This window comes from Primulina huaijiensis, chromosome 16, assembly GCF_012295235.1.
Source record: "Primulina huaijiensis isolate GDHJ02 chromosome 16, ASM1229523v2, whole genome shotgun sequence".
NCBI lineage: Eukaryota > Viridiplantae > Streptophyta > Magnoliopsida > Lamiales > Gesneriaceae > Primulina > Primulina huaijiensis.
The window spans coordinates 17,722,575-17,747,782 of NC_133321.1; the positions used below are offsets into that span (position 1 = coordinate 17,722,575).

Below are 25,208 nucleotides of genomic sequence, written 5' to 3' on the forward strand. Positions count from 1 at the left end.
ATGAAAGGAAAACGTGACAAGAGACCAAGATCGGGTTCACCTCTTGCATTAACTATGGCCACAAGCTCATCTAGCACCGACAACATCGGCGGTCATAGCACCGGCAGCAGCGTTCTGAGTGACATTTCCGGCAGTTCTGAGCACTACTTGACGTTAACTTCCGGTGAGTTCAAGCAAAGCAAAGAAGAAGACATGGCGAATTGTTTGATTCACTTGGCCAAAGGCCGCCGCCTGGTGTCATCGCCGACCGTGGCGGGGGCTGCAAAGTTTTACCGCTGCAAGACGTGTAACAAGAGGTATTCTTCATTCCAAGCATTAGGTGGCCACCGAGCCAGCCACAAAAAACCCATAATCAAGCCATTCACAACAACCGTAGAGGATGAAAACCCATTTTCGCTCAAAATCAGGAACAGAAGTCTAGTCTTAGGCAGCGGCACATTAAACAAGTCTAGGGTTCATGCGTGTTCAATATGCGGTGCTGAATTCGCCTCCGGCCAAGCCTTGGGTTGCCACATGCGGCGGCACAGGCCGTCGGAAAACAGCAGGCACAGCGAGTCTCACGAAGAGAAGAATCCCCGGAAAATGTTGTTATTAGACCTTAATCTTCCAGCCCCGGAAGAACTATTCTTCTCCGCCACTCCTCTAATCAACTGTCATTATAATTAGATAGTTATCGATTAATTCATTTCCGTATTATTACTATTTTTTTTAAATTAATCTTGCGAATGAAATTGTGAATCAATTATTTCTAAATATTTTCACTTATTGTTCTTTAAATTCATAAATTAAGGTGATCAATTGAAATAGATTCTTTTGCATATAAAAGTTATTTAAATTATACACACACACACACACACAATAATTGATTATTATTACGTATTAATCGAATTCTTGCATGACAGCATGTGATCACGGGATTGAATATCTAGTTAATTAGGTTCGCTTTAACACAAACTACACCATAGATATCGAACTTATTATTATTTTTCTCAAATAACATAAACTTTTTATTTGATTAATTATGCTTTCATGACGTGTGTAATACATTTTTGTTTTAGCCTGTCAACCATTGGATTAGGTGCAATTTGGGCACAAATGATTTGAACCGAACCGAACACATCTATTATTTTATATACGAGTTCGAGCTTAAACTTATTTTTCCAGTTGTTGGCTCTAACCCATAATTTTCGAATCATGATTAATTTACGGCTCTCAAATGTTTTGAATAAGGGATTTTGATATGTTGACACAATTCGGTTTGGATGAGTAATTGTATTTTCTTAGGCTCCGTTTGGTACGTGTGATGGAATAAGTAAATGATTAGTAATTAGAGTGATTAAAAAATGAGAGATATGGATTAATAGTATGGTGGGATAAATAACATGGTGTTTGGTATGATTTTAAAATGATTGATTAATTTTGTAAATTTTATTGCAATGACCAAAATGCCCAAAGTGTTAGTTAAATATATATTCTTAAAATAATTAGATAGATAATTAAATATTTATAATTATAATTTATATTTATTAAAATTAATTTAAATATATTTATCAGAAATATATTTGAAAATATTATGGTAACCATTAAACAAAATAAATTAGAATTTAATAAATATTTATTTTCATAAAAAAATTAATTAACAAGATTAGAAATTTATAAAAATTTAATTTAAGATAGATTTGCATTACAATTTATTTTCGTTAAAATGATTAAAAATAATAAAAATATATGAAATTAATTTATAAAAAAAATATAATAAAAATTTAAATATTATATTAATTATTAAATTTTAACTAATTTTAATTTTCATATTATATTGAAGAAAACAATTCAAGGGTATTATGGTTAATATACAATCTTATCATTATCACTATTCAAAAATTATACATTATCACACCTTTGAGAAATGATATTTAATCCCACAAATAACATAAATAGTGAGGGCTTTCAATCATAATCAAGGGCATCCATGTTAAATTAAAAATGAACCAAACATGAGATAAGGGATGATTATTTAATAATCATTCCCTTATCATGGCTACCAAACATAGCCTTAGAGTCCACGAAATTAAATGCATTTTAAAGATTTCCGTTATTGACGTTTTCCCACGATTATTAGTTACATGTCTGCATTAGTTGCCTGACTCAAATTCAACACAAAAATTTTTGTGTCGACGGTCTCACAAATCAATTTTGCGAGACAGATCTCCTATTTAGATCACTAATGAAAAAATATTATTTTTTATACCAAAATATTATTTATTATTATAAATATGAGTATGGTTGGCCCGTCTCACAGATAAAGATTCGTGAAATCGTCTCACATGAGACCTACTATAGATTCATCGAGACAAAAATACACATTCCATGTTTTATGGCTTCTACAATGTCACACATACATTTAGTATCAAAGTTTTGGTAATAATTGATGGAGAGGTGCACATGCTTCTTGCTGTTTGCGCATGAATTTCAGTTACATCGTATATTAATGTAGTCACACTCTTGCATGATTGCCGCACAAAATATTTCATGGCTATCCTCCCATCCGGGAGATGTGCGCATATAAATATGATTAATTTCAACCAACATAGCCACAACTGTTCCATACTCTAAGTGCTAGTTCTTTCGAATTCAAAAATGGGAAAAAAAAAACTGCAATATTAGTTTTTATGAGAATTTGGTAATCTATATTTTCAAATTTCAATATTTGTATGTTATCTTATTTATTTTTGCAAATTTAATAATTTTTACGGTGTGACACTGATGTAGCACATATACGATGTGTACGTGTCTCCGACATGACACTGTTGTATACAATATCATTAAAACATACACGCTAAGACTGGAATTAGAAATCACATCTGACGAAAAAAAAAACAAATATATATGACCCAAACTGCAGTTTTCCTAAAAAGAATATACTTGATTTCATTTACACTTTTTAATACATACTCTTTATTCTCTCAAAATACATCATAAGTTGTTAATCCAAGTGGACAGTTAATATGTAATTTTTTTGGGACCAACTTCAGACAATGAACGTGGACTCATCATGCCCCAAACATTCTTATTTTTGGTAGAGGTGAAAAAGAAAATGAACACCAGCCCTCAAATTCAGATTTCAGACAACGAACGTGGACTTTGAGAATGTGAGGGAAACAAATTTCCTATGAAGAAGCTTGAATGTTGTTGGGTTTATTTTGGGCTTTAGATTTTGGGGCGTATTATCTCCGCTGGTAGAAAATGCCAATTTTTTTAGGTGTTGTTTGAAATGAAAGCTAAAAAATATACTTGAACATCAAAAACATATAGTTTCAAATAATTCATTATAATTTTGAACCAAATTGACACAATGGATTTGAGACGGGAAATTGATCTCAAATTCACTGAAATCTAAATATAACCTCATGGGAGAACAATGATGGATAAAAAAGTTTCAAAAAAAAAATATGGACATGATAAATTGAATCGAGTAATTTTATCAGTAATTCATGAGATTATATAAAATTTCAATTTTCACTAAAAAAATATTAAATTTTAATCGAAATAATTGACATTCATTCATTGTCAATGTATTTTTAGAAAACTATTATTAAAATAATTCGTTCAAATTTAACTTAAAATCGGTGCACATGGGCCCCTTTCCGTTGGTTAAAAAAATATAACCTTTAAACCCTAAACCTCAACTTTCAGCTTCTATAATTCTCGATCGCCACCGCTTGTAGAGACCCTTCGCCACAAGCGGAAGAGCGACGAAAATGGTGAAGTCGTACCTAAGGTACGAGGCGGCGGCGTCTTTCGGTGTTATAGTCTCGGTGGACTGCAATATAACGTACGACGCATCCGGCAAGCACCTCGTGGTGGGTGCCCTCGAGAAATTAGGCGTGTGGAATGTGCGCCAAGGAATTTGCACGAAGTTCCTGGCTCCCACTCCTTCCTCCTCCACCCGTGGCCGCTCCCTAGCCGTCACCTCCATCGCCGCTTCTTCGTCTCCTTCTCTAGTAATCACACACTTTCTTCATCGTTTTGTTTAGAATGTGATGCAATTCGGAATGTCATCCGAAACAATTAGAATTGGAGTGTGTGTTTTTTTATAGACTGTCTGATTATTGTTATTTTTGCTGAAAACGCTACCTGTGGATAAGTATGTTTAACCAAAAACTGTAGCTAAAAAGATTCAATTTTTTTTATTATCACTATTGAGTTAGATTAAATTGCATTTGCGTTTTATTCAGATAGCAAGTGGCTACGCTGATGGCAGTATAAGAATGTGGGACAGCGAGAAAGAAACATGTGAAACCACTTTGAATGGACATAAAAAGGCCGTGACAGTCCTTCGCTACAACAAGATTGGATCTTTGCTTGCTTCTGGAAGCAAAGACAATGATATTATTTTATGGGATGTGGTTGGGGAGGCAGGGCTCTTTCGCCTTTGTGGGCACCGTGACCAGGTTTTTTAGGTTCTTTTCATGTTAACTGGCTCATTTTTTGTCTTGTATTATTTTACCTTTAATTTGAGGACACATTATAAATGTTGCATGTTACTCAAATAATGTAGGTTACTGACCTTGTTTTCCTTGATGCTGGTAAAAAACTGGTCAGTTCTTCAAAGGACAAATTCTTGAGGGTTTGGGATCTTGAAACGCAGCATTGTATTCAGATTGTTAGTGGTCATCATAGTGAAATTTGGTCCATCGATGTTGACCCCACTGAAAGTTACCTAGTTTCTGGGTCGGGGGACCCGGAGCTCCGGTTTTTTAGTGTAAAACGAGATTTGGATGAAAAAAAGTTTCGACCAGATAATACCGAATTTGGAGTGGATAATGCTAAAAATTTTGTTTCGAACAAATGGGAAGTTTTGAAGCCTTTTGGTGAAGTACTGCGTCAAAACAAGGATAGAGTGGCTGCAGTTCGGTTCAATAAGCTTGGAAACATGCTGGCTTGCCAGGTTTCTGGGACGATGGTGGAGCTGTTTCGTGTGTTGGGTGATTCAGAGTCCAGACGAAAAGCAAAGAGAAGAATAAATAGAAAGGAGAGAAAATCTTCTGAAGGAAAATCCGAGCTAGCCGAAAATGGTAATTCTGTAGTTGAAGAAGCTAGTGAGATCCTTGTCACAGCCCCTGATGTGTTTAAGCTTTTCCAGACTGTACGAGCTAGGAAAAAAATAAGCTCCATGTCTTTCTGTCCTGTTACTTCAAAAAGTTCTCTGGCTACAATAGCATTATCTTTGAACAATAATTTACTGGAAATTTACTCAATTGACAGCATGGAAACTACTAAAACAAGCGTCGTTGAGCTCCAAGGACATCGATCTGATGTGAGAAGCGTCACACTTAGTTCAGATAATACTCTATTGATGTCGACAAGTCATAGTGCTATTAAATTTTGGAATCCGAGTACAGGATCTTGCCTTCGAACTATTGATTCAGGATATGGAATATGTGGCCTATTTGTGCCTGGCAATAAATATGCGATTATTGGTACAAAAAGTGGTATGCTAGAGATCATTGATGTTCGGAGTGGTGCTTGTCTGGAAGTAGTTGAGGCTCATGGTGGTCCGGTTAATTCTATTGTTGCAACTGTAGATGGTTTTGTGACAGGTAGTGCAGACCATGATGTCAAGTTTTGGGAGTATCAGACTACGACGAATCCTGGCCAAGTATGTTTTATTCCTTGTATTCTGTTTGTCTACACGTTTTCTTGAATTATCAGTATTCTATTTTATTATTTGCAAATACTGATTGATATAACCCTGCTTGCAGGATTCAAAACAATTGGCTGTGTCTCCAGTGAGGAATCTGAATATGGGGGATGATGTTGTGGTTATTGCTGTTAGCCCGGAGGGTAAACATATCGCTGTTGCCCTGTTGAATTTCAAAGTGAAGGTGGAATGATTTCTTTATATTTGCAAAATTTGTTCAATATGAGTTCTCTGCATTGACATGTAATGATACATTTCCTCGATTTTATATAAGAAACGTCACAAATATTCTTTTGAAAATTGAAGTATTCTTCGAATCAGGAAGACCCACTCTTTGCTTGTATGGCAGGTTGATAATAACAAATAATGTGGATTTCTTATGCATAATCTGAATGCTGCCAAAATCTACATTTCAACTTGTAAGTTGAGTTGATCGGTAGTGGGTATGAATCCGTCAAGTTATATAACTGTAGGGACTGGAATCAAATAGAACCGTAACCATGCTAAGCATTATTTTGTGATTTTTATTTGTTCGCTTAGTTTCTACTTCCATGCTCTAAGAAGGGTTCAAACTTTGCTTTAACTTGTTACTGTTTTTAATGAGAGAAATTTAATTTCAAAACTAAAGTGTAATGGTGCATATTTAGAGCTTTAGACACGTAGGTTTGAATCATAATGGTGAAGTTAGAGTTAAAATTTAGTGTTTCTGAGTAAAACTTAGTCTGGTGTGTGCTGAGGTATTTTGATTTAAATTGATGTATAAGTTCTTTATCAAGCTTCCACTCAATAATTTTGTACCCTTGGTGAAAATGCATGCCCCTTGTTGAGTTTCTAAGCTGAGATTTGCTGATTAATTTTTTGACATTTGGGCCTTAACCAATTATTGCATCTACTGTTGTTAATCCAATTTTGAAATCGTAGTTTTAAATGGATTGGTTTGCCAGTGTGTATGAGGGGATGGTGCATCTTAGTGTTACTTACTGACATGCTTTATTCTTTCACATTCTTGTTTTTTGCGTCTAAGGAATAGAATGCGTTCTATTCTGTCAAACAGTTGTTTTGCTAGGCCTTTTGGGATTTGATTCAATTTTTTAATAACTATCGCATGCTGCCATAAATAATTCAGGTTTTCTTCATGGATTCACTCAAGTTATTTCTCCCCCTCTATGGGCACAATAGTCTTGTGCTATGTATGGACATATCTTCTGATGGTGATTTGATTGTTACTGGCTCTTCAAACAAAGATTTGAAGGTTTGGGGTCTTGATTTTGGTAACATACGTAGTTCTACTTATGCCCATGAGGATAGGTATGTCAATACTTTCTAGAAGAAATATGAGTATTAAATCCTTTCAGATTCATCTTTTACTGTCTTCCATGCACACAGACTTCACAAATTACTATGCTATACTTCGTTACATCTGTTGACTTACTGCTTTTATTGCAGTGTAATGGCGGTTAAGTTTGTCAGAAATACCCATTATGTGTTCAGTGTGGGGAAAGACAGCCTGGTGAAATATTGGGATGCAGACAAGTTAGAATTGCTTTTAACTCTTGAAGGTCATCATTCTGCAATCTGGTGTCTTGCCATCAGCAATCGTGGAGATTTTCTTGTAACAGGATCTCATGATAGATCTATCCGACGTTGGGATCGTACAGAAGAACCTTTCTTTATTGAAGTATGGTTCTCACCCTATCCTGTTCTACAAAAGTTTCAGTTGTTGGTTTATGCAATTGACTTACTTTCTCTAATACAAACCCTCTTTACTTCAATTGATTGTAACATAAATTACTATTTGGGTGTTTGGCCCAGAAAGGTGATAAATATATGGCTTTTGCAGGAAGAGAAGGAAAAGAGGTTTGAAGAGATGCTTGAATCTGAGAGAGAGAAGAGCTATGCACCAAATGAGGACCCTCCAGATGAGGGAGCTGTGGCATTAGCAGGGAAGAGAACCGGAGAAACTGTGACAGCAGTTGACTCTATGCTGGAAGCGCTAGACATAGCAGAGGAAGAACTTAAACGAATTTCTGATTATGAGGTGCTGCTGTCACATTTTCTCCAGTATTAGATATTTAAAATTATGGTTGGTGGACAATAAGCATAGAAAAATCACATGCTTTTTCTAGCTGTTTCCTGATAATTACCCTTTGGGCATGAGGGCAACCTACCTGAAATTATCTAAGATGGTTATATCTGTGATTCTCATTGACCACTTTTTTTTATTTTCAGGTTGAAAAATCTCATGGGAAACATTCTGATTTCAGGCCAAACATGCTTATGCTTGGTCTTTCTCCATCAGAATATGTTTTGCGTGCAGTTTCTGGCGTTCGCACCAATGATTTAGAGCAGGCATTGCTGGTAAGTATGGAGGGCTGCTTCTTTATGTGAAACCTAGGGTGTCGGGCTGTTGAATTCCCAATTTTCCACTTTCTTCGAAACTCCGCGTGTTAAATTTCTGTTCGTGAAAAGGACTATAAGATATAGTAAATGTCATCTTAATGAAGCACGATTAAGAACACCTGATGATGCTAAAATACTGATGCATGACTTACGTCTTTCAGTTGTAAGTCAGATCCTCTGCATTCTACATTCAGAGAAAGAAGTTTGATTTATTTAGAATTTGGTGTTCTTGCAGGCTCTGCCATTCTTAGATTCTTTGAGGATTTTGTCTTATTTGAAAGATTGGGTCAATACTCCTGATAAGGTTAGTGGTTCTATGATCTTGAGAATTCTTACTTTTACCCTCTTGAAGGACATGCCATTTATTTGGTAATCTATTGAATGGAAAATGGAACACACTCCGTGTCTCTGTTCCTTAATTATTGTTGGTATCAGAAAATAAGTATTATGGTTTCTATTAAATTGTACATCTGTCGAGAGTTCTAGTTTCTAATCTTGTCCTTTACTTATTTTCTGCTTTATATATCTCATAATATTTCCAGCTGTCCTCGGTTGATGAACTACAACCAGTGACTACCTTGACTTTGATGGATCGATCTATTTTGTTTCCATACATAAACTTTCCTCGGTATCCTAAATCTTTTCTTCTCGTTCTGTGTTTTTAGCAGCTCTCAGTCTTTTGTTCAGTTTTCTCATTTCACATGATCCTACCTTCTCCGGACAATGTCCTTCACAAAAGGTTATATGGCATTTTAAAATATTGGAAGCACCAGTCAACTACTCAAAACAATAATCAAGTTGAAATTTAGAATTGCCATTTTGTCCTTAAAAATAGTTTTGTATAAGCATATTTTTTTGTTCTTTGATGAATTGATATGTATTTTCTTATGATAAACTTTTAGAATAGCTGATGGAATTAACTTGTTGACTAGGTCGCAGCTTTAGCTTTAATGTTCTCGTTTTGGTTGTTGGTAACAGTGAGAGTTATGTTCACTCATGTAATTGTGGTTTGGTTCTGGTATAGTCTCTTGAGAAATACTGTAACAGCTGTTGATCATATTAGAATGGTCAAGCTACAGGCTGCTCTTCTGATATCAACAACCAGATTCATTGTCGGAAACATTTAGTTTTGCTATCCTTGCAGGTTGAGCTTGTCTGTCGAGTTGCTACAATGATATTGCAGATCCATCATAATCAGCTAGTGGCTACTGTGTCTGCCAGACCTATATTATCCGTTCTGAAAGGAATCTTGCATTCAAGGATCAAGGTGATTTTTAAGTGATGTGGAATTATATACTTATTGTTGCTTGCGCAATGGCAGTTACTCAATTCCTATATTTTATTTTGCATGCTGTGTATGCTAGTAGTAAGTAGTGCAAATACCTGAATTGCTCGCCCACTCTAGTCATACGAATAATAGAGGTTGAGGCCACTGAATATATTATGTTCAATCTGTACCTATGGTAATAATCTTTGTTCTCGTTGTTTTTTGAAATTCTGACGGCTACTTATATCTCCCAAGAATATTTTGGCCGGTACCTTAGCCTAGAGTTCAACTTTGTAGTGAATCCAGCATATGTGAATGTATCCATTTTTTCAATTCCCCACCTTTTTTATTGGTTTGAGACCCTTTTAGCATTCAAAATGTAAAGAAAAGTTCACAGGATGGGGACTTGGACTTGCCGTTTAGTTTATACACACTTTTCTTATTTGGATAGATTCTGGTGAAATTTAATAATTTTATTCTTCGTAGTGCTTTAGCAGTTGAATACAAAATAAGAGCTTATTTTTCTGCTGATATTTTTTATGTTTATTTGTGATAGGAATGCAAAGATACCTTAGGCGTCAATTTAGCAGCAATGGAACATCTCAAGGCAAGTTAATTCTGGCACTCAAAATTTATTAAGTTCGTTCTTCTGCTGCAACTTTGACACGTTACAATTTTTCTCAGCATATGATGGCCACAAAGTCAGATGCACCCTTTCGAGATGCAAAAACTAAGTTATTGGAGATACGCTCACAGTATTTGAAACGTGCTGAATCGAGGACACAAACAAAGGAAGAAAGGAGGAAAAAGAAGAAGAAAAAGATGGACAATGATCATGTTTGGTCATGAAGATACAGTTCTTAGAATTTGATCTTTACTTCCCGTTGCAGCGTATTTCCCATTCCGGTTCGCATACAAACAATGGGATTTATTTGTTGAGCTTTCGACTTCGATCAAGATTACCGATAGTTTTACATCGTCATGTAGATTGGAGGACACAAGGTAAATATCAACTCTGTCAAAGACCTGCGTTTCGGTAGTTGCTTTACGTGTAAGGTTGTGTTTTGATCGCAAATGTGTAACGCACAATATGTAGTTTTATTTAAAATAGGAAAATAGAGATAATGTCCCAAATATCTTGTATAAGCTCATACAATCACGCACACGATACAATTGAAGATTCATCTGAAATTCTTGCCTTCAAAAGTTTGACCAAACTGCCAATATTTTGGGGCGATGTTTCGTGAAATCAGTGTTCTTCCATCGCTGGTGGTGATCCGGAAACTCAAGCTTTGGCCGACGAGCTTTGCATTACTCTCCCATTTCTGACCCCAATTGCGTTTCAAAGTAGTCCAGTTCTGGCTACCATCGCCTCTTATCTCCACATTCGTTACATCTCCGGCTCCTCCAACGTTTAAGACCTTGACCAAGTAGAAGTCTGGATTCCCTGTTAGTGTGAACCGAACGCCTCCTCGTTTCTTGCATGGAACCCTGCGATTGAACTCAAAATTAGATATGACCACCCTTTACTTTTAGATAATAAAAGTCTTCAAAAAATCAGACGTTCAATTGTCGTCGGGGATTTTTAGAGATCATCAATGGCTATTCTATACTCAAAATGTTAAGGTACTTAATCTTCTGGTGGTGTTAATTATTGTGAACGGGATCGACAAGCTAATTCAGTCCGTGATTCAAGCAAGATGTTTGGATGATAAAATATCGAACATCTTAATTACTTTTACAATTTATTATCACATAACGTAATTTATTTAAACTTGCATGCTTTCACGAACTCTAGCCGTACCTGCGATATTGCACTGGAACAATGCCTGCCTCGTACTGAGCAATCTGAAGAAATGCAGGCTGAGACAGATCGAAATGCTCGCGAGGCACGTTGCACCAACCCCCGTCGTCATTGGACTGGCTTGGGTTTGGGGGACAGAAATTGGTGGCGGTGACGAAGAGGGATGGCTGCCCCGGCTTGCACCATTTGCTCTCGTTGCGGCATTTGATCTCGTAACAGGCTCCACAGGCTTCTCCACCGTTGAACAAAACTGTGCTTAATGCTGCCGTCTGTAGGCCATACCCATCTTTGTACAGGTCTTCATATCCACAAGCTCCTCCTGCATCAATGCATGATATATATTTTTGATATACTCTGTTTTTTTCCTTTTAAAAATCAAATATAAATTATGAGCTTGTGGATGTTATATATCTATCAAAAAACATGATCAGTTTTTCATAATTTGTCATATTAAGAAGAATTTTCCCTTTTTTTAGGAAAAGAGTTTCTATATTTTCAAACGAAAAGCAATGCACGAATCGGTCTCGGAGAAGTGCACACGAGAATTTAAGACTATCAATTAATTATTAGAAAAAGTCTACGGATCATGCATGCATGCAATGGAACATCATGTATGCATATATATTTGACTATATATCCGTGGGACTACGACATTAGACATCCCATGCATATGATTAATGGTTGTAACATATATGGAATAAAATATCAAAAGAGATGAGGTCTTAGCAAACCCATTGTTCCAGAGCCATCGGCGCCGCCGTAGAAGGTTGCATGGGCTTCTTTCCATGGCCTTGGCCTGAACCGCTGCTTCCGGTCCTCGATGGGTTTGTTTCCGTTGGCCGAAACCTTTGCATTAGGTAGCACAAAGAGAAGAATCAAGAAAGATGACAAAAAAAGGGCTCCTGCCATGATTTTTGGCTTACAAAGAAATTGGAAATTTTTTAGTTTTTAAATATAAATTTTTATAAAAACTTTTTCCCCCTATAAACCATATATACATCTAACAATTTGATTCTTCTGAATGGTTTGATTCTTCACCTTAAGCCATGGGCTTATATATAGCTGGAGTCTGCAGAAAACAATTAATGGTCACCTAAGATTTGATTTACGAGTGGATGTTAATGCATGCTTTCTAATTACTAATTTTAGATGTATGGTGAGAAATACGTACATAGAATCATACAAAAGTGAAACGAAATTTATTTACCACGAATATATGATTGGATAAATTTTTTGTTTCATGGCAATATAAATTTGCGGTCATTTTAAAGTTGTTTTTCCTTTTTCCACTTCTAATTCTTAATAAATATTAAAAGAAATACTATTAGACTCTGAGCCTTAAACTAATTTTAAATAACATCGTAGATACTCTAAACCTTGGAAAATTTTATCATAAAATATTGGATAGACGAGCCAACCTTTATGCAAAATGGATCATTCAAAGGGTTGAAGAGAAACTAAAGTATACCGGACTACTAACTTTTGCAAGTCAACAGAACAATACATGTGAAGTATTTCTCCGCTGTAACATGATATATAAGCCACCTGAGTTTCCTCTTGCAGCTGATCTAATTCTTTCTCCCACTTGAATCCAAACATTTGGCGGCCCAAGCGAACCACAAGGTTGTATAGAAACACCTACAAGATACCAAACATAAGGTCTAAGCACGAAGCACGGAGAAGATATGATTTTGCAAGGAGGACACAGAAGTATAGTTGGCTGTTGGTTTCAGGACAGAACAGTTGGGAGAAACAAGTTACCACAAATTTTTGATTGGATTACTCAGCTACATGATCCAGGTCATCAATCAGTTCCTATCATGTACAAAACTAAAAACGAGGAGCATACCAAGTTGTTCAAGTCGCGCAGTTGAAGTTTCAAAGACTGACAACTCAACTCATTTGGAATCATCATGTCCACCTTTAGACATCCAAGATTTCTAGAGGGCAAATCGCCACTCAGAAATTTTACTTTTTATGTCTTTGTTAAGTTCAACCCATTCTGGTGCACATCCATTTTTTGCTGAGTATCCTGTACAAAGTGTCTTCAGCAGGATCCACGAGGATTACTGGTCAGGTCCAAGGGCTTTCCTTTACCAGGCATGTTTTCAAATTGACCTTCTTCCATCGCATGCCACACTTCTCGCTCAATTACATGATAATCTCAGTTTCTGATCTGCTAAATGGCAAAGAGGAACATTACCAGCATTTATGGTCAATTTCAACTTGGCAAAGGAATCAAAATTTCAGATGTAGCCGAAAGATTACTAGATAAATATTAAAACTCGAGCTTGGACAGCAAAAATCCACATCAAACAAAACAGATTGTTTTAACGAGGGGATACAGGTATCAGCATTGTCAACGTGCCGAAATTTAGCTCATTGATGAGAAGAAGCAAGGTCTTTATCAGCTTTTGACATTACAACATTCTGTAAAACAATACAGGGTACAGCCATTGCGTTTTGATAGGGATCTAGCTTACAATCAAGACTACGACATGTGAACTCAATGTGATAAAGTTTATCCTGAATATGGTCCATTATCTGTATAGTCATTACGTTTTGATAGGGGTCAATGGCAAAAGATAAATGAACTTGAATATATTTCTAGACATGCAGTTGAGGCACTTAAATCAGGAATATCAAACCAGAACTACACGGGATAAGCCAGCTTAAGCCAAATTCAACATTAGGCTCCATAATATATGAATCTGTACCATTTTTCACAATAGAACTAAACTCTTGGTGATAGAAAAATTTAAATAACATAATTTCCTGGAATATCCTTAGCAATCAGCAAACCCTCCACGCAAAATTCGAAAAATTAAACTCAAAATCGAGTATTGATGTTGCTGTAATCCGGGATGGTAGCTGGGAGGTCGGATCTTCACTTGGGAGCTCGGATCAGACCTTCGAAATCTGGAAGCACAAACAAGAACGTTAGAAGGAGGCCGGAAGGTTGTTCCGGCGTAGCCTCTCCTACGCTCAAGTTAGAGAATAGAAAACTGAGAGAGTAATGTGTGTGTTGAGTGAATATATGAATGAATAAACAATGAACGAAAACTGGTATTAATTGGAGGAAAATAGAGTCCTGATTTTGGTAGATTTAGATCCTCAAAATCTTGTGAGATTTGGTTAGATACTGAGAAAGATTTGGTTAGATTATGACGGGCTTTACTTTTTTGGGCTGGATTTATGTGGGCTACCCGTTGAAGTCCGAATAGAGGCCCTTCGGGGTGTGAGCCAGGCGAGAATCGGGGTCCTTGTGGAGCTCGGCTCGGGAGGTCGACAACAACACTTCCAATCGACCCGATTCTACGACATTGGAGGTTGGCTCGGCTCTGGGAGGTCAGATGAGAGTCGGCATGGGAGGCCGGCTACCTCTCTGATCGACGAGATTGTGGACGTGAGAGGTCGGATGGGATGACATCCTAAAAAGTTCAGCCAAGTACTGTGTCATAAATCTGACCTCCTGGTTCTTCCGCACGTTGGGTCATTAACTGTCTGGGCTACCGAGAGTAGGCCGGGCCCATCCTTGGTCCGAGGGTATCAAGTATAATAGATTTGTCCCAAAAAATAGGGGTAGCAGGATTGACATGATTAGCTCTTAGGCATAAATCAATTATAAAAAATCACACTGAACAAATTACGTACAATGTGCTCTTCCAAAAATGGGTCAATTTTCGAACTTAGCTTTGATTCTATTACAAAGAATCCTCTATAAACCGTTCTCCAACAAGAGCTGTAATATGAGTGGCCTGGCGCCACTCTTTCATGGCAGCCCTTATCCACCACCGCAGTCATCCCGCCGCCGCCTCCCTCTCCTCTCACAACCGTCCGTGTAGACACTTGACTCGTCCTCCGAATTCGCAGGTTATTTGTTTCCTCTCACACTCAAAAGCCCCTCTTTCCCTCGCCTATGGTAAATCCGGGTTCCTCTCGGACCCTTCACCTTCAGTCTCCAAGAAACCATCATCTGAGCCCATATTTATCCAATATCCTTGTGAAATCCCTCAACCGCTCTTGGAATACGACCGTTCACATTTTCTTAGATTATCCGTCCAGTACTCTGATGTTCAGCTCAGTAAAGCGGTCCACGCTTCAATACTCAAGCTTGAAGAAAACACCCGCATGTTTAATCCTCTCATTACATCTTATCTCGAATTGGGTCACGTAGATTATGCCCAAAAAGTTTTTAATTCTCTTTCAAGCCCAGACATTGTGTCCTACACTGCTATGATTTCAGGGTTGGCAAGGTGTAGACGTGAGTATGAAGCTGTGGGGCTCTTCTTTGAGATGAGAAGCAAAGGTATTGAACCTAATGAATACACATTTGTTTCATTGCTGACTGCTTGTGTGCGTTTATTGGATTTAGAGTTCGGTTCCCAAGTTCACTCCTTTTTGATTAAATCGGGTTATATGGATTCCAATTATGTAGCGAATTCACTATTGGCGCTGTATGGTAAATGTGGTTGTTTAGAATTTATGATCAAATTGTTTGATGAAATGATTCATAAGGATAGCGCTTCTTGGAATACTGCCATTTCTTGTTTGGTTAAGGAAGGCTTGTACGATAAAGCATTTGAATTGTTTCGTAATATGTTGAGACTAAGTGGATGCAAAGGTGATCATTTTACTTTTTCTAGTCTCTTGATCGCAAGTGCTAGATGTTTTGCGATTAGGGAAGGCAGAGAAATTCATGCATACGCATATAAGATTGGGTATGAAACCAATTTGAGTGTTAATAATGCACTTCTTGAGTTTTATTCCAACTGTGGATGTGCGAAAGATGTGAAGACTTTGTTTGAGAGAATGCAGGTGAAAGATGTTTTCACTTACACTGAAACGGTTAATGCATATATGGGATTTGGGCTTGTTGACTTAGCCGTGGAGGTTTTCCGTGGGATGCCAGAAAAAAATTGTGTTTCCTACAGTTCCCTTTTAGCAGGATTATGTAAAAACGGCATGGGTTTCAAGGCTTTAGCGTTGTTCTGTAGAATGGTGAAGGAGGGCTTGGAACTCAATGACTTTACCTTGACGAGCATTTTAAATGCCTGTGGGTTGATGATGGATACGAGAACCAGTGAACAGATTCACGGCTTTGTTTTAAAATTTGGTTTCGGGTCAAATCACTGTATTGAAACAGCATTACTCGATATGTGCACTAGGTGTGGTAGAATGGCTGATGCTGAAAAGATATTCCACCAGTTTATGCAGGATCAGAACAGTTCATTTATGCTGACATCAATGATATGTGCATATTCTCGAAACGCAGAGCCATATAAAGCAATTTCTTTGATCTGCCTGTGGCATAATGAAGGACATGGCACTTTGGATGAAGTTGCCTTAGCTTCAATTCTTGGCATATGTGGAGAGTTGGCGTTTCTGAAACTCGGTGAACAATTTCATTGTAAGGCTATAGAATATGGTTTCTTGATTGATATAGGTGTGGGGAACGCCTTAATTAGCATGTACTCTAAATGTGGTTGTATGGAACTAGCCACCGATGTCTTCTACAGTATGTCTGAGCATGACATAGTTTCATGGAACAGTTTGCTGTCTTGTCATATCCTTAATCGGCAGGGAGAAAAAGCCTTGATTGTGTGGGAGAAGATGAAGGAATCCAGAATATCACCAGATACCATCACGTTTAGTTTAATTATTTCAGCTTATCGACACACCAATTCAAATTTGGTTGAGAGTTGCCGCGATATTTTCCTGTCTATGAAATCCACTTATCACGTCGAACCTGATTCAGACCATTACGCTTGTTTGGTAAGTGTTTTAGGTTACTGGGGTCTTCTTAAAGAAGCAGAGGAAATAATCAATAACATGCCGTTCGAGCCTAAGGCTTCTGTTTGGCGAGCATTGCTCGATAGCTGTAGAATGCACGCAAACACCTCAATTGGGAAACGAGCTGCCAAGATAATACTCCACATAGAGCCCCAAGATCCCTCAACTTACATACTAAAATCAAATCTTTACTCCGCTTCAGGGAGATGGCAGTGTGCTGAATATGTTAGGGAGGAGATGAGAGATCGAGGATTTCGAAAATTCCCTGGCCGAAGCTGGATGATACATCAGAACATGATCCACTTGTTCTTCGCGAGGGACAGATCTCATTCTCAGTCGAAAGACATTTACAGTGGGCTCGAAATATTGTACTCGGAATGTTTGAAAGCCGGTTATATACCTGATACGAGCTTTGTTCTTCATGAAGTAGAGGAGCATCAAAAGATGAATTTTTTGTTATACCACAGTGCAAAACTAGCTGTTGTTTACGGGATTTTGGCTTTCAGGACCAGGGAACCTGTTCGAGTCGTGAAGAACATTAATCTCTGTGGAGACTGCCATACTTTCTTCAAGTATGTTTCAGTTGTCACCAGAAGGGAGATACATGTAAGAGATGCCTCTGGTTTTCACCATTTTTCTATGGGTGAATGTTCCTGCAAAGATTACTGGTAAAGAACGATCAAATATGAAGTCCACAACATTTTCATCTTGCGCTTATGTTGTTATTTTGCAGAAGCTAATTTTGTGTATGGTAGAGATATCTTTTCACAAAAAAATATCAACTATATAGATTCATGATGTAATTTTGGATTTATCTAAAACATCATTCATCTTATCAAATTAACTACATGTTTATACTAAATTATAATATAATTTTTCTTTATATTTTATTTTAATTCCTACCATTACAATTTCAAAATTTTATAATTTTTATTGTAAAAATTTTAAAAGCTACTTTATTATCTACTATTTTATGGAACACGTGCATCATGTATGTCATGATCCTCTAGTATATATAATTTGGTCTGTCACTTGAAAACATTTCCTGAAAATTTCAAACTACCGTAGGACAATCTCAGTGTTGCATCTAAGAGAGACCTTCCACCAAAATTCTGTCTAAACCCCTCTTTCTTTGGAACCTCATCTTTTAAACCAAGAAGAAAAGTGAAGAAGACTTTCCACCAATTTGACACTTGACAATGATAAAATCAATACTAGTTTATGAGGATTGATCTGGAATTAATATAACCAAGAATTGTCAAACTCATGGAAAGTCATACACGGAACAACATGCTACAACACTTCAATGATGTTGAAAAACGAGTTTTCGCGTATCGAAAACAAACTAATTGAACTAGAAGCACTCGACAAAAGAGGGTTTCATTTGAGATGAATGTATTTATTCCGAAATATTTTATTTTAAATAAAATTCAGCAATATCTTAATTAGATTTTTTTTGTTCAGTATGATCAAGCGCAAACAATGTTTGAGCAAGATTATGGAAGTTTGTGGTCCGTTGACAAAGCTTGGTTAGTGATGAGGGGCAACCAAAATGGAAGATTTGATTTTTGCCAAAAAATCCAAAGGAGTTTCGACGAATTGTACCAATAAATTAAAAAATATTGATGACGAATCTTCTTCATCTCCTTTCTCAACACCTTCTTATACACACACCGCCAACAACAAAAGAAACGACTTGCAAAAAGTGAGCAAACCTATTAGACCGATAAGAAGAAAGATTTTGTAAAAGACCATGAGAGATGAAGGATAGAAATATAAAAATATTATGGAAATGTTCAAAATAATGCAAAAAAGAGATTTTTTTTTAAAAAAAAGAAGATGACAGGATTGTTTTAGCAAAAGAACATTATGCAAAAATTACTCAAAACATAGAAAATAAGTATGAAATAGGGATGATGGCAAGGGAGCAAATAAGATTGGGGCCTGGGGGTGTATCAAAAAAATTGAATCATGAAAAAATATGTTATCGATCAAAAGTTGAGTAACGTTCAACGTCAATATTACATGAAGACACGATAACAAATTAATTACAAAAGATTCAATCAATAATTTATTTAATTCATATTTTAATTATTTGTATATTTTTATTTCGTGTATTTTTTGTTATTTCATGTATTTTTTTAATCTAAATTTTAAAATTTTGATCACGTGTATTTTAAATTTATTGTATTATAATTATGTCTAATTTTTTAAAAAAATATTAATAAAATAAAAAATTAATATGAGACCATCATCTTCTTTGTAATATCACTTCATTGGTTAATTTGAAGTTACAAACTTCGTTACACCAATTTCATTCATGGTATTGCTTTTACATGCTCTGACATTTGAACGACCGTGCATTTTTGGCTACCTACTACGAATCTCAAAATCAACGGCCCAGATTCATCCAGTGACAGGATGAACATGGAAAGCAGAAAATAGATTGTATTGCATAATTCTGTGGATTCTGTCTCCACTCTCTCTCTTCTCCACTGCAGCCGTGGAAACACAACCAAAACCATGGGCATGCAGCGGTATATTAGGTTGAGTTGCTGTTATCTTAGCAGAAAGCCTAAAACTCATCGCGATTAAAACCAGCTGCGATATCTGGATTCTCTGTATTAAAGCTTGCCTTTTGTTCCGCTCTTCCTTTTGGTAGCATATTAATCACTTTTCGCTATCTGGGCCGAGCGTGAAATCTTAATTTTTTACTGCTATTTTAGCTTATCGTTTAATTGGTTTTCTCTGCTTTGACGTGTAGGATCAAGAAAGATTCTCCAGCCCTGGTTGGTATCATAACTACGAATCGGTGCATTGCTTATATAAGGAATACTTATTTTTTGATAAGAAATGATCGTTTCAAGAAGTGGGCGACTTTCTTGAATGTTTCTTCTTTTATCCTGGCGTCCCTTCTAATTGTTAGCTCCGCGTAAAGTACGGTTTTTTAGTATTTTTCTACTAATTTCCCACCTGTGGCAATTTTTTGTTGTATGGAGTCAAATGTTATGTCTGGTGGAATGCACCCAAATAGAAATCCTGATATTTTAGGCCTGGAAATGTCACTCCACCACCACATACCACCACCACAAAACCCTCCCATTTTGCCGCAACAACCCCAGCTTCCCATGATGTCATATGGGCATAATGAAGGCGATTACCACCCACAAACTCAGAATTCTTTGAAACAGGGCTACCCATTTTCGGTAAAATCCAAGAGTCAAACTTTAACATTGAGTGATGATGATGAGCCTGGACTCGCTGCCGAGAACAGTGCTGACGATGGGAAGAAGAAATTATCACCTTGGCAGAGAATGAAGTGGACTGATGATATGGTGAGGTTGTTGATTGTGGTAGTGTTTTATGTTGGTGATGAGGTTGGCTCTGAGGGTAATGATCCTGTTAACCAAACATGAGATAAGGGATGATTGCAGAAGAAAAGTGGTGTGATTTTGCAGAAGAAGGGGAAATGGAAATCAGTGTCGCGGGCTTTGATGGAGAGGGGATTTTACGTGTCCCCACAGCAATGTGAAGACAAGTTCAACGATTTGAATAAGAGGTATAAGAGGGTTACTGAGATTCTTGGAAAGGGAACGGCTTGCCAAGTTGTGGAGAATCAGAGTTTGCTCGATACAATGGACCACTTGTCTTCTAAAATGAAGGACGAAGTCAAGAAATTACTGAATTCTAAGCACTTGTTTTTCAGGGAGATGTGTGCTTATCATAATAGTTGTGGCCACGGAGGTGCTGCTGCCACCGTAGGTGGTGGTGTTCAGTATTCGCCTCTAGAGTTGGCCGCAGAGCCACCTCAAGGTCAAGTACAGTATCAGCAGCAGAGGTGCTTCCACTCGACGGAAAGCATACCGGTCATGCCGAACATAAATCGAGGGGAAAATAACGACGGTTCTAAATCGGTAAAAGGTGTTGACGATGATTACGATGATGAAGACGAGGAGGATGAAGATGACGATGAATCTGACGAGGTGATAGGTGGAAGATCACGATGTCATGACCAGGCACATGATGACGACATAAATGAAATGGATGAACGATCATCAAGAAAAAGGGATAGGGAATGGACTTTTCATTCTTCGCCTCTGATTCGACAGCTGGAATCTGAGTTAATTAACATATTGCAAGATGGTATGAGGAGTCCCTTTGAGAAGAGGCAGTGGATGAGAACAAAACTGATGCAATTGGAGGCGCAAAGTGTCGATATCCAATACCAGACGTTGGAGCTCGAAAAGCAGCGTTTAAAATGGTTGAAATTCAGTACCAAGAAAGAAAGGGAAATGGAAAGGGAAAAGCTCTTGAACGAAAGAATGAAGTTGGAGAATGATAGAATGGTTCTCTTAATTCGGCGAAAGGAGCATGATTTGCTTGATCATCAGCGACAGAATCCGCAGCAGTCCTCTAACAAGAAGAGCGACCCGTCTTCGATTAGCCGATGAACCAGTTAGCTACAAGAAGTACTAGAGAAATTATATATCTGACAAAACCAGGGTGTTTTTCGATTGTTCTTGCAATAGTTCAATGTCTAAAATCTGAAAGGAAAATGGCCACTTTTATATCAGTTTGTTTAGAGCTCATTATTTGGTCAGAGCCAGCGTCTTAAAAAAAATCTCAAGTTTGCCCAATATATCAATTGGCAAATGATGTAAACATTTGCATGTCTAGAAATACAAAAACCACCCGTTTAGTATTGTTTTCCTCCAACCAATTAAACAAATATTTTGATTAATTTATGGAAAGATTCACTGTTTTTTTACTTAATCTGAACATTTGAAACTATTGGGGGATTAAATACAATAAAACATAATTAAGGGGCCACTTGTATTTTATACTTAAGGGTCCCACGCACGTGACCCTCCAACACGTGCCTACCTAACGGACTCGTCACAAATGTAACGCCACTCTCCCCAAGCCCCGCGAAACCATCCAAACCCTAACTCCTTGTAACGGCGGCAATCTCCAGCCGTCTTGTTTTTCACGTCCGTCTGTTCCTCTCCGTTTCCGTCTTGACGCCGTCCATGGCCTCTTGTGACGACGATTTTTCCATCCTCGACAACCACCAAACCCCCCACACCGTCCAGCCCTCCGCCGCCGTCACCGCTCAAACGCCGCCTTTTAACATCAGCCCTTACGACAATGATTCCGATCCGTTCGATTCAGAACCTGAACCCAACTCTGTCTCCGGAAAACGCATCATTGATCGGGAAGATATACACGGTGTTACGTCTAAAAGGACAAGATCGCATTCATCCGCTTCCGCCGCCGGAGACTACAGGAAGGACCGGGAGGAATGGAGTGACGCCGCGATCGCCTGTTTGCTGGAGGCCTACTCGGAGAAGTTTGTACAGTTAAATAGAGGGAACTTGAGAGGTAGGGATTGGGAGGAGGTGGCTGCGGTGGTGAGCGAGAGGTGCGAGAAGCAAACGAAGACTGTGGAACAGTGTAAGAACAAGGTTGACAATTTGAAGAAGCGGTACAAATTGGAGAGGCATCGATTGAGCAATGGTGGCGTATCGGTGAGTCACTGGCCTTGGTTGAAGCAGATGGAGCAGATCGTGGGCAACTCTCTTGCAGCCAAAGCAGCTGCCGAAGAAGAGAAGTCCCCCGGTGGATCCTCTTACTCCATCAGACAGTCCAAAAGGTATTAAGCTCTGGAATACTCGATTTCTTGTTTATTTGCAATGAAAGATGAATTATTGGTTTCATGTTTATGTTGTGGAAAGGTTCCAATTGTTTGAATTGAATGGGAATGGGAAAGAGTAATTGTAAGTCGTGACTAAGCTTTTATTGGTTCAACTGAATAGCTCATGAAAGTGAATTTTTTTTTTGTGTGAGCGGACTTCAATTATGTGAAAGCTACATGATTCTCACGCGAACAAATACGTGCTTTGAAAGTAACATTGTTTGATAATTTATGGATGCACAAGTGATGTTTGAACTTTGTTTTCGTGTATATTTCATCATTCTTTCTTTTTGTGTGATCTACGTGGGCTAGTTTAGATTTGTGGTACCAGCTGCTATGAACATCATGTTGTTTGGCTTGCTATCCAGTTGCTTCATGATGTAGTCATATTTATATTTCTGGAATGATGACAAATGAACTTGTCTATGGGCAGACTAGGAACATCATCTACCAGTCCTGGTGGTCAGGTTATGAGCGCGAAGCCAAAATCATCGAGTCTTAGGTGGCGAAGAGTTGTGTTCAAAGTTAGTGGCGCTGCTCTCGCTGGTACTGCTCCTAATAATATGGATCCAAAGGTTTGTTACCGACCCTGTTTCTGACTTGTTGGTCAATCAAGTGCATTTACGCGGTCCCCAATTAATTGTGTCATCACGAGTTTTGTCCTCGTTTTAAGTAGTCCTATTTATCTCCTATATTGAAGTCTCTTGTTGCCATTCGATGTGTAGAAATATTTTTGAAACTGAGTTCCTTCTCTTGTTTTAATTATTTTTTTAATAATATACATAGGTGGCCATGCTGATTGCTAGAGAAGTCTTGATCGCTTGCCGTGTTGGTGTCGAGGTATATGTTAGCAGAAAGGAATAGCTGTTGGTGGCGGCAACTTCTTCATTTTTCTTTATACAAGTCATTATGATTTTTGAATTTTTTTTGGTGTTTCAGCTATTTATGTTTTAATTTTTCATGTAGGTGGCCGTTGTTGTTGGTGGCCGCAACTTCTTTTGCGGTGACACATGGGTAACATCGACTGGGTTGGATAGGTGTACTGCATATCAGATTGGGTAGGTTTCTTGGCATGAAGTAAACATTTGTTTTTAGTATATATGAAGTACCAATCCTGTTAGATGATGATAATGATGATAATTGTACTGACTGACAATCTTAATTGGATGTGAGACTTAACCAAGAGGTCCGATTGGAAATCCTTTTGTAATCTTTTAGTTTGGTGGTAATCGCATATTGCTAAAATCAGGGGTCTTCAATTCTTAGTTTTTCTTTACTTGTTTCAAAGTTCAGTGAAGCTGTCAATGGTTTATTTTTTTCTCATTCATGTTTTTACTGCAAAAAGAATGATGGCGACTGTGATGAATTCCATACTGCTCCAGTCAGCATTGGAGAAGTTAGGGGTGCAGACACGTGTGCAGAGTGCATTTTCTATGCCTGAGGTTGCTGAGCCGTATAGTAGGCAACGAGCCATCCGGCATCTTGAAAAAGGAAGAGTTGTAATTTTTGGTGGCATTGGAGCTGGCACTGGAAATCCACTTTTTTCCACCGATACAGCTGCAGCTCTCCGGGCTTCAGAGAGTATGTATGCATGACCTTGCTTCATGGTTATGATATATTAAATGGTTTTACGCCTGTTTTAATATAGATTATCCTGCCTCGATTTTGTTCAGTTCATGCTGATGCAGTCTTGAAAGGTACAAACGTGGACGGCGTCTACATTTGTGACTCTAGAAACGAAAATATTACAGCCGAGCACATTTCTTTCAGAGACTTGGCTTCTAGGGGTGCATCTCCTATGGACATGATGGCCATGACATTCTGTGAGGAGAATATGATTCCAGGTCTTCAACTTCTCGTGTTGTGTTTAATCTTTTTTCCATTTGTCGCTTTTTAATTTTATTTTCATTTGATTTAATTCACTTACTAAAGATGGCTATTTCATTCTTGATCGAAATGAATTATTTTTTGCAGTTGTCATTTTCAATCTTCACGAGCCTGGAAATATATCAAGGGCATTATGTGGAGAACAGGTCGGTACTCTAATCAGTCAAACTGGACCCATAAGTTAATGTTCATTTTCAGCTGCTGGTTACATACGGTGATTGAATGAACTTCTTTGTTCTGTGAAATGCTTTCTCCAACTAACATTCCTGAAACAAAGTTTGGGTCGAAAGTGACCCTATATAGACGAAATCATTTGTGTAATATGTAGAATTTGGGAGATGTTCCAAAAAGTCATATTGGATACCTTAGGCAACTGTTAATGGGTAAATTGCATAATTCAAACGCATTTGAGGGAACCTCTTCTTGATTTCGGGTGTTTCTTGAGAGTGTACCTTGTTGTTGTTCTATCTTTTGTTTTTCCTTAAATTGAGCAATCTTGATTGTAATGGTGTTCTTGACAGTATCTCTAGGAAAGATACCTGGTTAACGTTTGTATTTCTGATACCAGGTTGGACATTCCTCGTATATGTGTACGTGTTAATTCTTTTTTTCGAATTAATGAAAAGTTTCGTGTCCTCTATACAGGACTGGAGATGCATAT

At 37.7% G+C, this 25,208-nt stretch overlaps 6 protein-coding genes across 7 annotated transcripts; 5 read left to right on the forward strand and 1 right to left on the reverse strand.

Annotated features, from left to right (window-relative positions):
* On the forward strand, window positions 1-723 carry LOC140960699 (zinc finger protein ZAT5-like). Its single transcript, XM_073418946.1, has one exon. It carries the CDS (start codon window positions 1-3, stop codon window positions 664-666), a length of 666 nt encoding a protein of 221 aa, XP_073275047.1. The 3' UTR covers window positions 667-723.
* Window positions 724-3,683: 2,960 nt separating this feature from the next.
* On the forward strand, window positions 3,684-10,866 carry LOC140961376 (uncharacterized). The gene is made up of 12 exons (XM_073419866.1): window positions 3,684-4,001; window positions 4,236-4,451; window positions 4,559-5,659; window positions 5,763-5,885; window positions 6,828-7,009; window positions 7,148-7,379; window positions 7,542-7,739; window positions 7,931-8,059; window positions 8,337-8,405; window positions 9,246-9,368; window positions 9,925-9,975; window positions 10,053-10,866. The coding sequence occupies exons 1-12, from the start codon at window positions 3,759-3,761 to the stop codon at window positions 10,215-10,217; spliced, it is 2,832 nt and encodes a 943-aa protein (XP_073275967.1). The 5' UTR covers window positions 3,684-3,758; the 3' UTR covers window positions 10,218-10,866.
* On the reverse strand, window positions 10,448-12,193 carry LOC140961379 (expansin-A9-like). The gene is made up of 3 exons (XM_073419868.1): window positions 11,904-12,193; window positions 11,173-11,491; window positions 10,448-10,859 (listed from the first exon to the last, which is right to left on the reverse strand). Exons 1-3 carry the CDS (start codon window positions 12,079-12,081, stop codon window positions 10,550-10,552), a joined length of 807 nt encoding a protein of 268 aa, XP_073275969.1. The 5' UTR covers window positions 12,082-12,193; the 3' UTR covers window positions 10,448-10,549.
* A 2,650-nt stretch (window positions 12,194-14,843) lies between these two features.
* Window positions 14,844-17,781, forward strand: LOC140961377 (pentatricopeptide repeat-containing protein At5g03800). Its single transcript, XM_073419867.1, has one exon. The coding sequence runs from the start codon at window positions 14,947-14,949 to the stop codon at window positions 17,635-17,637; it is 2,691 nt and encodes an 896-aa protein (XP_073275968.1). The 5' UTR covers window positions 14,844-14,946; the 3' UTR covers window positions 17,638-17,781.
* Window positions 17,782-19,290: 1,509 nt separating this feature from the next.
* LOC140961415 (uncharacterized) lies at window positions 19,291-21,522 on the forward strand. Its single transcript, XM_073419916.1, is given in 2 exon segments — window positions 19,291-19,623; window positions 19,730-21,522. A coding segment is annotated over 1 exon segment (1,458 nt). The 5' UTR covers window positions 19,291-19,623; window positions 19,730-19,958; the 3' UTR covers window positions 21,417-21,522.
* Window positions 21,523-21,760: 238 nt separating this feature from the next.
* LOC140961417 (uncharacterized) lies at window positions 21,761-25,208 on the forward strand. 2 transcript variants are annotated; one of them, XM_073419918.1, is made up of 7 exons: window positions 21,761-22,618; window positions 23,094-23,235; window positions 23,447-23,500; window positions 23,627-23,718; window positions 24,006-24,241; window positions 24,334-24,483; window positions 24,635-25,208. In XM_073419918.1, exons 1-7 carry the CDS (start codon window positions 21,996-21,998, stop codon window positions 24,730-24,732), a joined length of 1,395 nt encoding a protein of 464 aa, XP_073276019.1. In that variant the 5' UTR covers window positions 21,761-21,995; the 3' UTR covers window positions 24,733-25,208. The 2 variants fall into 2 exon arrangements, with proteins under 2 accessions (XP_073276019.1, XP_073276018.1); XM_073419917.1 differs by having other exon boundaries at window positions 21,771-22,618; window positions 24,334-24,504; window positions 24,635-25,205.